Source organism: Arvicanthis niloticus, chromosome 11 (genome assembly GCF_011762505.2).
Source record: "Arvicanthis niloticus isolate mArvNil1 chromosome 11, mArvNil1.pat.X, whole genome shotgun sequence".
Taxonomy (NCBI): domain Eukaryota; kingdom Metazoa; phylum Chordata; class Mammalia; order Rodentia; family Muridae; genus Arvicanthis; species Arvicanthis niloticus.
This window is the reverse complement of record NC_047668.1, coordinates 55,898,068-55,914,094: the sequence shown is the minus strand read 5'-3', so window position 1 is coordinate 55,914,094 and position 16,027 is coordinate 55,898,068. Positions and strand designations below refer to the sequence as shown.

The 16,027-nt window shown below is 42.3% G+C and overlaps 1 protein-coding gene across 9 annotated transcripts in view; it reads right to left on the bottom strand.

The window, feature by feature from the left end:
- The window catches only part of Dtnb (dystrobrevin beta), a 195,132-nt gene that overhangs the window by 56,922 nt on the left and 122,183 nt on the right, over positions 1-16,027 (bottom strand). For 8 of the 9 annotated variants that reach the window (XM_076942210.1, XM_034513843.2, XM_076942214.1 and 5 more), the window contains exon 10: positions 9,325-9,402. In XM_076942210.1, the coding sequence (XP_076798325.1) occupies positions 9,325-9,402 (78 nt within the window). Of the gene's footprint in view, positions 1-9,324; positions 9,403-12,922; positions 13,610-16,027 lie in introns of those variants that run through there. The other variant, XM_076942218.1, reaches the window with a different exon arrangement.

Sequence of the window (16,027 nt, the reverse complement as noted above, 5' to 3'; positions counted from 1 at the left end):
ACATGGCAGCAGCTGTATTCGCAGTACTAATAAGCTCGAGAGCTTCCCAGTGTCCTCACTATCAGCAGGGAAGACCAGGTGAGCCCAACAGCAAACCAGAAGACCATTCTCTGGCTCTGGAAAGCCCTTGGGTTCAGAGAAATGTTAGTGTTTTAATATAGCAGGAGAAATCTGGCCCCTGTCAAAGGGGCTGGAAGACATCCTGGGAGAGAATGATTAAAAAACAAATACCCAGGGGCTAGCGGGTATCTCAGCAGCTAAGAGCACCTGTTGCTTTTGCAGAGCACCCAGGTTCAGTTCCTAGTACTCATATGATGTCACAGCTGTTTGTAACTCCAGTTCCAGAGAACCTGACACCATCTTCTGGCCTCTGTAGATGACAGGCATGCATATGGTTTACACACATGCAAGCAAAACACTCCTATATGTAAAATAAACTTTAAGAGTCCAAAACAAAATGAAACAAACTAACAAACAAACAAAAAACCCCGTACCAAATATCCCAAATACCCAGTGACTTCAATGGAAAGCCTTTCTGGAAATGGGACAGCATAGGGACACACACAGAGCAGCGGTGTAGATCTGGTAGGAGGGAGTAGCTGCAGATCACCCTTGGTCTAGGGAGCTCCCTCTATGGCAAAATTCATCAGTGTGTGGCCAACACAACCATCTCAAATACCGAGACTCCAATCAATCTCGACAGGGAAAGAAAAATGTCTATAGGTCTCATCCATGACACCGTAAACAGTTCTGTGGCCAAATCAAATTTTTTTCCTGTCACTAAAAGAAATACAACGTCAATGTGGGGAGATGGGCTGGCAGAATATCCTCCTCTGGATGTCTCTGTCTCTCTCTGTCTCTGTCCCTGTCTCTGTCTCTCTCTCTCAATTTACTTTTATTTTGTGCAGCGACAGTGTGTAAGATACATGTGCGTGTGCGTGTGCGTGTGCGTGTGCGTGTGCGTGTGCGTGTGTGTGTGTGTAGGCCAGAGGAAGATGTCTGGTAACCTGCTCTACTATTCTCTGCCTTATTCCTTTGAGACAGAGTCTCCTTCAGTTGATAGCGAGCAAGCCTAGTGATATTCCTGTATCCAATGGAGCCCCCAACAATGCTGGAGTTACGGGTGTATGCACAACCACATGTGGATCTTTAACAAGGCTGCTGGGGTCCTAATGTAGGTTCTATGGGCGCACAGCTGGCACTATTACACACCGAGCCACCTCACCAACCCTGATTTTTCTTAAAGAACCCAAACATTCACAAAAACAAAAAATTAGAGAAAGACAGCTTTTTGATTCATTGCCTCTGGGCCCTTACTCCAATATAAAGCAATGAGGAAAAAAGATGTCCAAGGAGAACCTGAGGAGAAAGACAAATGGGCCAAATGGCTGGTCAGGCCCTCTGCATCGGCCAGGCTACAGAGAGACTTCTCAGAGCCCTGTCAGCATCACCCACCTTCACTGATGAAGCGATGAGGTGCTATTATCCCAGTCACTAAGTGACTTCTATCTCACACTGACCACAGCAAACATTTTCACAAATGAAACTCACAACAAAGAAAAAAAAAAAAACTTTCTTTTCCTCATGCACCAGCCATATGTAGCTGTTTTTAAATGCTAATTAATTAAAATGAAATAAGAGTCATTCCCATGTCATATTAACCACATTCTAAGTTGTTAAGAGCCAACTAGTGGCCAACGAGTGACTAGTGACGGCTGTGCAGTGAGCATAAAGACAGAAGGATGGCTAGCGTGGGAATGATGTTATCACAAACCAGGGAAAACCTGCCACTGCAAGGTTCTTTTTAGGATGGAAACACCATTAGACTTGAATTTCAGAAAAAAAAAAATCTCTCTGATTGCAAAGAAATGACTAACTTGGGGTTGAGGTGGGGACAGAAGCTCCCTGAAAAGATAAATGGGGCCACAGCTCTGACTGACTCTGAATATGCTTCACTAGATAAAGCAAACTGGAATGTTTTAATAGCTGGCTATTTAAGACAGGGGCACATCCCTGGGCAAGCACAGTAGTCTAAGCTGGATGAGAGGGATTCAGCACCTCTACAGGACCTTTCTATAGTGTGCAAGGCTGAGTCCCAGCACAGGCACCTGAGAGCAGCAGCCAGGAGGCAGCTTCTTAGGAGGAGGCAAGAGAAAAGTCAATAAAGGGGCTACAGAGCATATGGAAATTGTGGGAAAGTGTGTGTGAGGGGGTGGGGCAGCTGGGAATGTAGCAGTTGGTAGAGCACTCACATAATATATAAGAAGTCCCACTTCATACCCTAGAATTGAATAAACTAGGCATGGAGGTGCGTAACTACAATCTCAGCCCTTAGGTGGTGGAAGCAGGAAGAACAGAAGTTCAAATCATCCTTAGCTATGTAGTTTGAGGCCAGCTTGGGCTACATGAGACTATCTCAAAAAACCAAACCAACCAATGAATAAAAAAGAAATCAGAGTTGGATGGAGAGGTAAGAAGGGAGGAAGGGAGGGAGGGAAGAAGGGTGAAAGGGAGGGAGGGAGGGAGAGATCATACCTGTATTAAAGAAAGCAGAGACAACATGCCTGGTAAGGAGGAGAGGAGCAAGAAGAAAGTGTGTGCACAGCATCCACGGGTCTCTTGTTAGATTTAAGTATTTGCATGCCCTTTGCTGGTAGATGGAAGAATTAGGTATTAAGAACTCTAGGGTGTCCCACAAACACCTCTAACTCAGCATAAGCTTGCTGGCTTCTTGTCCAAGTTTCCCTCCTATATTTGCCCAAAATTACCTTAATGAAAGCCAAGAAGAAACCCAGAACATTATCGTTCCTCTTCCTCAGCTGACCGATAAACAAACTCTCCAGAGCCTGCCATCCACACCCACCATCCCAGAGCCTCTCAGCTTGGATTTAACAATGAGTAGTAGTCCACACCAGTTCCTTCCACACTGAGAGGCCACAACCTGTTCAGACGTGATGTCGGCATCAGCCCAGCCAGAGGAAGGACCTGTTAGTATGCTGTCAGCTGCAAGTTTTCAAATTCATGTTTGCAAGTATCTGTCTGAAAATATTAAAATTGTCTGTTTGTACCAGTATGAAGTAGAATTGGTAAAAAGTCCACCTTAAATCTTAAATGGAAATGGAATCTAATTCCAACCCAGAAGAGGCTGAAAACTGGCAGGCTGCCCAGGATGGCTTTGGGCACCTGCCAACACTGAGGGCCCTGCAGTTTCTTCTGATAATGTGTTAATTTTTAATTACTATGCTTTTCTGTCTTTTAAAAGAAGACTGAAGAAAAAAAGCATAATTCCTGTGTTGACTTGGAGGGCTTTTCACAAAGAATGCAAACCAGCCAGTTGTTTTCTGAAACCCTACTAATTCTTGCTCTTTTCTCTCTCTCTCTCTCTCTCTCTCTCTCTCTCTCTCTCTCTCTCTCTCTCTCTCTCTCTCTCTCTCTCTCTCTTTTTCCTTTTAAAGACAGGGTTTCTCTGTGTAACCCCGGCTGTCCTGGAACTCACTCTGTAGACCAGGCTGGCCTCCAACTCACAGAGATCTGCCTGCCTCTGCCTCCTAAGTGCTGGGATTAAAGGCATGTTTGAGGTTTTTGATTTTGTTTTTTTGAGACTGGGTTTCATGTAAAGACTGGTCTTGAACTCCCAGCTCTCTGCCTCCAGAGTGCTGGGATAACGGGTGTGTAGTGTAGCACCACACTAAGTCTAATTGCAGGCCTTAAATACATCATTTGGAGAAAAAGCTTAAAATGCATAGTTTGGAGAGAAAAAAAAAGAGTATATTATTTAGTACACGAGGTTAAAGGATTGAAGGGTCACCAAGAGACACTCAGACCTGATGTGACCAATGGATTCACCCTGGATAGCCTCATCTTGGCACTTTCCACAGGAGGCAGGAAGGGCCCAGGAAACAAAGGTGTGAGGGCACCGATAGTTGCACAGAGTTGCCTTATGGGAGAAAAAGCCTGGGAGCAGAAACAAGTCTTGGAAGGTGTGTGTGTGTATGTGTTTGTGTACATGTATATGTGTACACACATGAACATAACTATGCATGGAATAGCAACTTTTATTGCTTTTCTCTCCCAGGACCTTGTCCTTTCTTGTATTTATTAATAATATGGCCTTATTATTTTTAAAGAAATGCTCCTACCCTTGCTTTGATGATGCAGATATCAAAGCCTTGACCCTTTATGGGCAGTGACACATGTAGGCCCCAAGAATCCCTCCTTGGATGTTTCACAAATCACAGGTAGAGAAGCATGGCCCCTGGAGGGTCGTGGCTCTGGTGTGCACAGGACTATCTGCTCCAATGGTATATGTGTGTCTATCTGCCAGCAGTAATAGGAAAAGTGTTGACAGTCGATGAGAGACGGAGGTAAGTGGTAGGTGGTGTCCTATGCTGAGGTCAGTGTGCAGTCCAGCCCTCCCTCTCTCCCTCTGCCTGGGCTCTGTGGGTTTGTACCCATTACAGTTAGGGTTGAACACCTGAAATCTGCTGACCATTGTGCTGTGACACCTGTGATCCCAGCACTTGGGAGGCAGAGGCAGGAGATGTTGAGCTTGGAGGCTAACCTGGACTACAGTGTAGTCCAGGCCAGCAAGGACCTGTTTCAGTAACACAAAACAAAACAATAAGCAATAAAACCCTTGAAATATAAGAAGCTGTAACTCATATCAACCAAATGTACAAAATAAAAGTTTCAGGTGTTTTTTCTGTTGCTGTATAGTCACATGAAATTTTTATAGAACCACAAGCAATGAAATAGTCACAAATAATTAAAGCTAAAATTGTAAAGACATTTGAAATAAAATATTAACTTGCTTCCCACATCTATGTGGATAAAGGTAATTAGAACAGTGAAGAACTGTGCACCAGCTCAATCTACATGCTGAGCCTTGAGGAAAAAGCAGGCCAGGGAGCAGAATGCATAGTGAAGAGGAGAGGAAACTTCTTGCTGGTTTTCTTTTTTCTTTTTTTTTCTTTCTTTCTTTTTTTTTTTTTTTACATTTTCAAAGTTTTTCAACCTGTTTTAAAATTGTTTAAATCTGTTATTCTAATGAATCCAAAGAAAATAAAAGACGCTATTTAGTTGAAGGCAAAGACAAAATTTCTTTTTAGCTGTAGAAATATCCAGAGAATTAAAAAGAAGTTGGTTGCCGGGCAGCAGTGGCGGCGCACGCCTTTAATCCCAGCACTGGGGAGGCAGAGGCAGGCAGATTTCTGAGTTCGAGGCCAGCCTGGTCTACAGAGTGAGTTCCAGGACAGCCAGGGCTACACAGAGAAACCCTGTCTTGAAAAACCAAAAGTTGATCTGTGTGCATCTAAGTATACATGTGTCTTATATGCATTTAAGAATAAGTGTGTGGAGCTGGAGAAATTGCTCAGTGGTTAGGAGTGCTGGCTACTCCTCTAGAGGACCTGGGTACAATTCCCAGCACCTACATGGCAGCTCACACTGTAACTACAGTTTTGTGGGATCTGTGGCACCAGGCATGCATGTGGTGCACATATATATGCATGCAGGAAAAATACTTACACGTGCAAAATAAATAAATCTTTTTTTTAAAAAAAGAGCAAGTGTGTATATAAGCTCACATGCATGTGTGTACATCCGTGTGCTTGTGTGCTCTTGAGCAGAGGCCAGACTGTACCCAGAGTTCTCTATCATTCTCTACCTATCCCTTTGAGGCATGGTCTCTTCCCTGAACCTGGAGTTTTGTTTTCTGAGCTAGCCTAGAAGCTAGCAAGCCCCACTGGTCCTTACGTCTCCACCCCCCAGTGTTCGAGCTATAGGTAGATGTGTGCATGGCACCAGACTCCTAAGGGGATGTTGGGATCCAAGCTCTGGTCCTCGTGATTTTGAAGTAGGCATGATTAACCACTGAGCTCTCCAGCTGCCCCTATTTGAGGATATTACAAAGAACAAATCCACTGAGAATAAACTTCCAGGAATATAATTTCTAGCCTCTCACAAAACAGTCAGAATCTTTTCCATTTAAAAAGTCACCTGTATCTTTTATTTTGGCTAATATAGTATTATTTTTGACAACTCTAGTCAAAACCATTCATATATGCATTGCCTATTACAAAAGGTAGATCAGCCTGTAACTCAGTTAGAAGTGTACCTGCCTGGCATGCACGAGGCCCTGCCTTTGCTCCCCAGAACCACAAAGCAAGTAGTGTGGTGAAGGCACTCAAGAGGTAGATCAAGGCCAGCTGGGATACATGAAACTTTACCTCAAAAAAAGTAAATTGATTAATTAAAAAAAAAAAAAAGTTGGAAACCAAATTGCTTAAAATGTTCTCCCATTTTTTAAAACCATATCACACATTTCTTGTGTGATCTTGTCTGTGATTTATACTTCGTGCTAAGATCTGAAATTGCTTTTTTTTTTATATTTTTAATTTTTTTTTTATTTAAAAGAGATTACTACTGATGCCGGGCAGTAGTGGCGCATGTCTTTAATCCCAGCACTTGGGAGGCAGAGGCAGGTGGATTTCTGAGTTCGAGGCCAGCCTGGTCTACAGAGTGAGTTCTAGGTCAGCCAGGGCTACTCAAGAGAAACCCTGTCTCGAAAAAAAAAAAAAAGAGAGAGAGAGAGAGAGAGAGAGAGAGAACCACTGTCCCATTCAGGACTCCTGCCTCAGTAGCACCAGACTTCATGTTGGGAAGACATACTGTGCACCTGGATTTCACAGGAGCATAGTTATTTCTGCTGAGCTTTGTAAAAGTAAACACACTATCTGCAATTAGACTCCTGGGTCATTGGAACCATGAAAAGCCACATGTACTATTACTATACAGGTGACACCTCATAACCTCCTGCTGGACATACATGAAAACCTCCTTGGATTCTATATACCCAGGGTACAATATCAGCTTCTCTTGAGCTGTGCTTCTCCAAGCTGCAGAGCCCTGTTAGTTGCCATGGATACATTGTGATGTCTGCTCTAGGACTAATTTCACACAGACCAAGATGCCAGCTGACATGCTGACTTTATAATAAAGTCTTAATCTGGAATATATTCTACTGTCTGATCCAGCTCTAAAAAATAGCAGTCATAATTTTAAGACTGACCCTGGTAGCTGGGTCTTGGGTAAAATACAGCAAGCCTATGGTTTGTCTGGGAAAATGTCTGTGGTTGATGTAAGTACAGAGTCCCTTCTGTTAATCTTCCCAAGCAATAAAACACTGTCAGAAAGACACTCTCTGTCTGATGGCCTTCTGCAGCTAACTCACCTGGGATCACTGAAAGCCTAGCATCTTAACCTAGTACCCCCTGACTTTGAGCTCTCAGGTACTCTGGTGATGCAGAGGAGCAAAACTAGTAAACTCAGATGAAGCTAACCAGGTGAAGCTAACCAGGTGAAGCTCAGCACGTGAAGTTACTAAAGCTAACAAATATTTCCAAGCTCAATTCTTTCAATAACCTGCCCTGTCTTCTAGTTTTGAAGTAAGAATACTCTCAATGGAGAATATAGGATTTAAATGTTATGGCCTTTAAAATATATATATATATATATATATATATATATATATATATATATATATATATATATAATTATAATATTATATATGAAAATATATATAATATTAAATATATAATATATATTTATTATAATATATATTAAATTATATATATATTTGAGGATAGGGCAGGTGGCTGTTCTGGGTCCTTGGGGACATAATTTGTAACCCATTCTCTGTCTTTCTCACTGGGTCTTTTACTCCAGTTGCCGCTAAAATAATATAGGCAGTTTATTAAGTCCTCATGCAAACCTCACAAGGTAGATGTCATCATCGGCCCCATAAATTAAAGAACTAAAGAAACATGTCTAAAGTTAGGTGAGAGCCAGATCCAAACTCAAGTGCCTCGTCCCTTCATACTTGGTTCTGCTTCCAGCAAATGGCTGCTCCCTGCTAGAAGTGCCCTCAGGAGGCAGCAGGCAGTGTCTTACCTGGTTCAGGTCCTGGGTCTCCACACAGACAAGAGCTGTCTCACCAGGTCACTGATTTATTCAGTCTCTAAGTCCTCTTTCTAAGGGAGCCTGGCAGCCAGCTCCTCTGCTTCCTGCTAAGGTTATTCCCCAAATTGGTTTGATGACAAAAATCACTCGGAGGACTTGTTAAATACACAACCTCTCCCTATCCTGTTCTTGGAGACTCTGATTCATTGAGTCTGACATGGTCCCTGAAATGTGTATTTTTAACAAGTGCCCCAGGGAATTCTTCTCTTCTGCAGGTTTGGGAAACGCTACTCTAGGAGTTTTTAACCAATAAGAACAACCAACCACTCCTGCCTTCAGGATCATCTACAGAGTCAAATTATTACTAGGATGATCCTATTTCTACAGCTGCATTAACACAAAGTACTCAGCACATATGGCACAAAGTGGTGCTGGTTTCTTCCAGGGAGGATGGATGGGATGTCATGCTGGGTAAATTGGAATGTCTGTGATTTTTTTTTTTCCTCCTTTTCAAGTGATGACTGTTGAAAGAATTCTTTAATGGTTGTGCCCGTGAGGGAGTTTCTGTATTGCTCTGGTCATAGAACAGCTTAAATCAAATAGAAAGTATGCCATTCAATATAGTTCTTTTAAGTCTGCCTAAGAGAACTGTGAACAAGAGAAAAATTAAATAAAAAAAGAGAAAGGAGTTTCGAGTTTTCATTCCTTAAAGGACCCTAAAGCAAATTCTTTGCATAACTAAGACTGAAAGTCTTGGGGCTTTCTACATAAGTGCTTATGAACCATATACAGAATGACTTAGAATTTTTTTGTTTTTTGTTTTTGAGGCAGGGTTTCTCTGTGTAGCCCTGGCTGTCCTAGAACTCACTCTGTAGACCAGGCTGGCCTCGAACTCAGAAATCTGCCTGCCTCTGCCTCCCAAGTGCTGGGATTAAAGGTGTGCACCACCCCTACCCAGCAGGAATAGAATATTTTATAAGAGATTAATTATCAGTCTACAGACTATAATCAGAAGCAGAAATTATTTTTGATATTAAAAATTCAAATACAAAATTGTTGAAACTTATGATTATTAAATTGTGCTTAATGTTAGTAAAGATCTCAAATATGCCTAATTTACTCTGACACTGCCACTGGTCACAGCAGCACTTCCACTTGTGGCACTCACCAGGGCTGAATGTCAACAGCTGGATTAGAGTCAGAATGGGATGCGGAATACAAACAGAAAATGATATTACGAGACCATCAGTGGGGTAAGAGTGTCGGCCTTCCTGTCCAGCTGAGCACTTGGTCCAAGCCTTGTTTCTGAGAGCACAATAGGTGACAGAAGTCTGTCCTCAGCTTTGAGGTACAAGACATACCTACCTCTTGGTGGGAGTGGGCACTCCAGAGGACAAGTGGCTAACCACGGTGTCATTCATATTGGTCAGAGGGCGAGGAGGACTGAAAGAAAAGATGTTTACATTACATTAGTAATTACCAGGACTGGAGGAGGCAGGATGGCGGTGGGCTCAGATATGGAGTTTTCAAAATGAATAAAATCAACAAGAAGGGGTCCTCACTCACAAGGCCACAGCGCCACAGAGCTGTGGGATAGTGGGAAGCAACAGATTATAAAGATATTACTCTAGGGTGTATTGGCATATCCTGGAATTCCAGGACTCAGAAAGCTGAGATTCAGGCCAGCCTGGGACATAGTAAGTGGAGTGCCCCTCCCCGCCCCCAACACACGGAAAAGCCTGTTTTGAGATGGAACTTTGCTCCTGCTTTATAGTTTAGTAAAGAATATAAACTATTAACTTGCCTATTGTACCTATTCTTTTGATGGTGGTGGTGGTATAACTGGGAACTGAACCCAGTGCCTTGTACATCCTAAGCAGGTGCTTTACCAAGAAGCTATAATCCCACCCTGACTTTCTGTTTGCTTGCTTGATGTACCAGTCTCATTATGGAGCTCAGACTGGCCTCAAAATGGAAACCCTTCCACCTCAGCAGCCCGAGTGGCTGGCATATGGCACCAAGCCCAGCTTGTACCTCTTAGTTTTCATTAATTTGGTTTTACTCCCCCCTTTAAAAATTAGTGTGTGTGTGTGTGTGTGTGTGTGTGCGTGTGTGTGTGTGTGCGTGTGTGTGTGTGTGCGCGCTCTTGCTCCTACCCATTAGACTGCTTTGCAAGATATTAGTGGCAGTTGATGGCTGTTGGGGAGAGGGCTGCCATTGTCAGGAGTGGTGTAACCACTGGTAAGTTGTCCAAGCTCCAGGAAGAAATGCTCATTTAGCTGCTGGATCCTCTGTGCTGCTGAGAGTGACTTACACAGAATGGTTTGAAGAAGCTACATCAGCGCTGCCTGGGGACTGCCTGTTTTGCAGGCTGCACAGTACATTCATGCAGAGGCTCTGGGGAATTAGTTCAGGAGTCCCAGAGGGTCCAGAGGAAAAGAGATTTCTCTCTCCATTTACCCATGCATCTCCACTCTCTCCTCAAACTAATTTCATTTCTGAGTAGGGAACATTAAAAAAAATAATTTCCCATTTAAAGGAGGAAATCTAAACTGGAACATGAATTGAATCAGACTTGAGGCAGATTCAGGTCTCAGACTTTTTATTTTGAAGGCAGGGACTCAGCAGATAGTCCAAGTTAGCCCCCTGCTTCCCCCTTCGTAGTGTTGTGATAAAAGGCCTGAGCCACAGTGCTTAGCTTGACTCTGCTTGTTAACAGAAATATGCCTTGCCAGGCTAAATTCCAATTCTAAGCTGTTCATCTGACTTCCTGTACCCATACAAACATCTAGCCCTTCACGCCTGCTAATGCTAATGGCCGCACTGAGTAATAATCAATTAATCAATTGTTTTAGGTTGACTAATGGTGGAATAGAATGGACAGACTGGCTTACTTTTAGTCCTAAATTTATACTTTTGCCTCTTGGTCTTTTTAAAATCAATTGTTCTGGTCAAAACAAGGAGACAATTCCTATGGAGGAACTGAGTCAGAGGCAGCTGTTCACACGCTAAGGGGTCCACCCACTTCCAAAATAATGACACTCTATGTTGCTTTTGGAATTAAATGTAGTCATCTGCTTTACTTCAGTATTAAAGAAACCATTGCATTCATTTTCCTGTTGACACTCTCAGAGGAAATAAATACACGAGAAAAATTAATTTCTTGAACATGAGAACGTATGACAAAAATGTCATGATCTGTAGCATTTTGTTTGATCTGAGGCCACCAAAGTCTCATATCTCTTGGCAGATATCACAGCCAACTACTTATAACCTTTTCATACACAGAGAAGCCTCTTCTCTAATGTGGGAAGCCAGACACTCATAGGTACATTGTATTCTAGAAATTTCTCATACCCTGCCCCAAAATCCACATGCTTTCTAGATTCCTACCTTGTACTAATGAGAAAATGGGGCTTTACTGACCAATGAAAAACTAGCACTTGCAAGTCTCAAGAAGGTCCACAGAATGGAATTGCCACCAGAGCTGCCGGCCACTGCGAAAGCCAACAGAACTGAAGCATTCTTAGAAAATGCCTCTCAGGGCTTGGAGAGATGACTCTGGGTTCAGAGGCCTGGCTGCTCTTTCGGAAGAGCAGGGTTTGATTTCCAGCACCCACACGGTGGCTGACAATTGTCTGTACCTCCAGTTTCTAAGGACCTGACACTATTTTCTGGCATCTGCAGGCACCAGGCATGCACATGGTACACAGACATACACACAGGCCAAACAGCCATATACATACCATAACAAATAATAAAGTTTCCTTTTTGCCAATAAGCTACCCCCTTAAATGAACAGATAGACGCAGATGGTTGATATAAGTAGAAGAAAGAAAATAATTTGCTATTTAGAAGAGCACGTTTTAAAAATCTTTACAGTCTCTCTGTGAGGAAAGTGGCAGGAAGGAAGAAATGCAGAGGTATATGTATACATATGTGTGTAGGTGTGCAAACATGCAGGTACCAGGTAATGTTGGATGTCCCACTCTACCATGTTCTACCTTATTCCTTTGAGACAGGGTCTCTTACTGGACTTAGAGCTAGGCTGACAGCTAGTAGCTCCATGGAAATGGTCCTCCTGTTTTTACCCACTAAAACACCGGAGTTACAGGAGAATGTGTCCCCACTGGTCTGGCTTTTTATGTTCAAACTCAGGCCTCAGGCTTGTGCAGCAGGCATTCTTACCTCCTGTCATCCCCCAACCCCTGAGAGGTTTTTTTGACTTTTGTTTGTTTGTTTTGAGACAGAATCTTGCCCAGGCTGACCTTGGAATCCTCCTGACTCAGCCTCCTGTGTGCTGAATAGGGATGGAACCCAGGACCCTGGTATACTAGGCAAGGGCTCTATCATTGAACTACATACAGGATTTTTGTTTTTGTTTTCTTTTCCCCTGAGATATAATTTCTCTGTGTAGCCCTGGCTGTCCTGGAACTCACTCTGTAGACCAGGCTGGCCTCAAACACAAAGATTTACCTGCCTCTCCCTCCTGGGTGCTAGAAGGTTTTTGCCACCTCCACCAAGCAGGAACACACACAGACACAGTGTCCTCCCACTCTTCCTTTGTTGGTATTTTTATCATTATCTTTCAAATGCCAAGCATAGTACTCAGTATTTGTTGGTTGTGAGTCAGCGCCATGTTGTGAACATGGCACACTAGAGCGCACTGAATGTATGAATTTAGCTTCAGTGAAACTCTTGGTGAATGTTATATTTGGTAGATACATTTGCAGCTGGAACAGGACTTCCCGTCCTTGTATTGAAAACTGGCATCTTCTACCCTACTTATCTAGTCTGCTGTTTTCCTCGTATTTAATCTAATCTGTGACTCAGTGAGAGAGCCAACCAGCAGTGCAGTGTGTCTTTAACAACAGCAATACTTATTGAGTGTTGAACATGTACCAGTCTTAGTACAGGATCCATATTTAAACCTTACATTTAAGAATGAAGGCACACAGCGCAGTAATGTTTTCATTTTTATTTCTTTTATGTATTTATCTATTTTGAGACAGAATCTCTCTTTGTAGCCTGGGAGTCCTGAAACTCTATGTAGATAAGGCTAGCTTCAAATTCACAGAGATGCACATGCCTGGCTGGGGCTATCATATTCTTGAGGTTACAAAGCCAAACTGTGGGAAACCCTGCATTGTGAACCAAGGCAGCCTGGCTCTTGCTGACTTCAGTCATGGTGGTCTGGTGCCTCTACTACCTTTGATTGCTATTTCTTTTTAGTGGCTAAATTGAAACCAATCATGTGGGGTGGGAAAGAGAACTTATCAATCAGAACTTGCTGCTCTTATGAAGGACTGGAGTTCAGTTCCCATCACTGCCATGAGGCAGCTCACAACTGCCTCTAATTACAACTCCAGGGGATCCAATGCCATTTTCTTGCTCTTAATAATTAAACATAGTTCTTGGAACCTTTCCAAAGGAGCAACAGCACTGATGGTCCCAGAGTATAGCTCTCCATGACATCATTATAACACTGCATTATAGATGCCCATCTACACACAATCTTCGTTCTCTTTTCTTTTTGAATCAGGTCTTATTGTGCAGTGTAGTCTGGCTAGGAACTCCATATTCCAGCAGCCCAACCTCCAGAGAGATGGGATTACTAGCGTGTGGTACCGTTCACAGCTGAATTTATACTCTGTTACAAAGAAAAGGACATAAAACAGGTTAACTTACTTCTTCAAAAGTGTATCTCTAATTTACTTAGAGTGACTTAAAAGTCTGATCATAATTTCAGAGCTCATCTAGGTTTCTAATCTCAGTATAACAACATATTTAAATGTAGTGAGCCAATTATCTGCCAGATTGCTGACTTTAAAAACCAACAAAAATTTAACAATGAACACATGACTATCATTGCCAGTTACAGCTTGCTTTTTGTTATTTTAAGATCAGGATTTTATTTTATGTATATGAATGTGTTTGCTACAATGTATGTATATGCACCACCTGCATGCAGTGCCCATAAAGGTTAGAAGAAGATATCAGATTCCCTGGAACAGAAGTTACAGAGGACTGTGAGCCAACAAATCAGTGCTAGGAAACAATCCTGGGTCTTCAAGAGCAGTAGGAACTCTTAACTGCTGGGTCATCTCTCTAGCCCCATGCTCTGGCTTTCTGAATTCATTTAGATACAATTCTGTGTAGATGGGGCTCCGCAACCAAGGACACGAACATAGCGTATCACTGTCATGGAAGCCGCAGACAGATGAAGAATAAAAGCTTAAAGCTGACTCTGAAGCTTGGTGGGAGAATGGCAACCCCTAGGTGTCAGGGCTGCCCCTTCTATAGGACATCAGAACCCTAGACCCTTAGCCCTGCCTTGGTTTTCACAGTTTGTGTATGCAATTTGCTCCCCACTCCCACACAGCAGTTTTTATTTTCAGACATCAAGCTCACAACTCACAACTCTCTACCTAGACAGCCAGCATCCAGTCATGCACTTGGGCACCTTTTAAAGATTTTCTGGTCTGTTTGTTCCCATTAGTGCGAAAGGGAATCCAAACTCAGGTCTTTATGTCTGCACAGCAAACAACCTATTGAGTCATCAGTCCAAGGCCCAGCCCAAGATTTGTTTCTTTCCACTTAGTCATTATCCTCACAGATTTATAAGCCTATTTTTTTTTTTTTTTTTTTTTTTTTTTTTTGGTATGGAATAGAGTTTATTTAGGGCAAGGGAAGGGAGTAGAGACAGAGAGAGAGAAGAGGAGTAGAGGCCATCCATGAACACGTGGAGAGAAAGGGGGAGGGGAATGAAGAGAGAGGAGAAGAGAGGGGAGGGTAAGAGCTATAAGCCTATTTCTTAATCTCACAAGCGGAAATAATATATTGTCTAAAAAGAAAGCTAGCTATCATTATGGCAAAGGGAATTCTATTGCCCTGGTGAGATATTAAGACAGGCAGAGCCTAAAGTTTGTCTTATTGAAGACTATTATTGAGCCCATTATCTTCTCACGGAGTGCTATACCTGTAGGCAATAGTTATGGTAAGTGTGGCTTGTCATATCCTCCTTGAATAGGGTCATGGTTTGCTCTTTATCTCTATATAAGCTACAAACTACCTCCTATTATTCTAATAGGCTCTATGATGATCTGATAAAGCAAAGTAGTTCAACACTAAACTAAATCAGGCATGGTGGCACAAACCTTTAATCTCAGCATTTGAGATGTTGGGTAAGAAGAAGGTTGTTAATTTGATGCCAGCCTGCGTTACAGTAAGTTCCAGAACAGCTTATGCTAGAAAACCATATCTCAAAAAATTAAAACCAGGGGGTTGGAGAGATAGCTCAGCGGTTAAGAGCACTGACTGCTCTTCCAGAGGTCCTGAGTTCACATCCCAGCAACCACATGGTGGCTCACAGCCATCCATAACATATGCCCTCTTATGGTGTCTGAAGACAGTGACAGTATACTCATCATGTATATATAAAATAAATAAATCAAATCTTTTAAAAAATTAAAACCAAAGCATAACAACAATAGACAAAAGTAGCCTTTTGAAAGTCATAAGGTTAAAAATAATTGGGGGCTGGAGAGATGGCTCAGCAGTTAAGAGCACTGGCAGGTGTTCCAGAGGACCCAGGTTCAAGTCCCAGCACCCACATGGCAGTTCACAACTGTTGTAACTGTAGTTCCAAGGATCTGACAGCCTCACACAGACATACTTGCAGGTGAAACACCAATGCACATAAAACTAATCTTTGAGGAAACAGATCAGTGTGGCATTACAGTGCAGCAAAAATGTGCATATTTTCCACTGATGAGCGAGCTTTCTCTGACTTCCAGGAAGTACATTTTAATAGTCATTCAAGATGAATAACACATAGGAGATATGTGTAATTTCCAAATCAACTTGTAATCTAAACAGACTGCAATTAATCTGTTAATCAATCAATGAGTAATTATGTCTCAATTGCTATTTCTAGTAGTTCAAAATAACCATTTGTGATATAAATCTTATTTAATGAGGCATTTTTCAGGAAGGAAAGGTTTAGCATATTAATTCTTTTTAAAACTACCTTTATTTCCTTACTGTGTGTGTGGGGGGTTGTGCACAA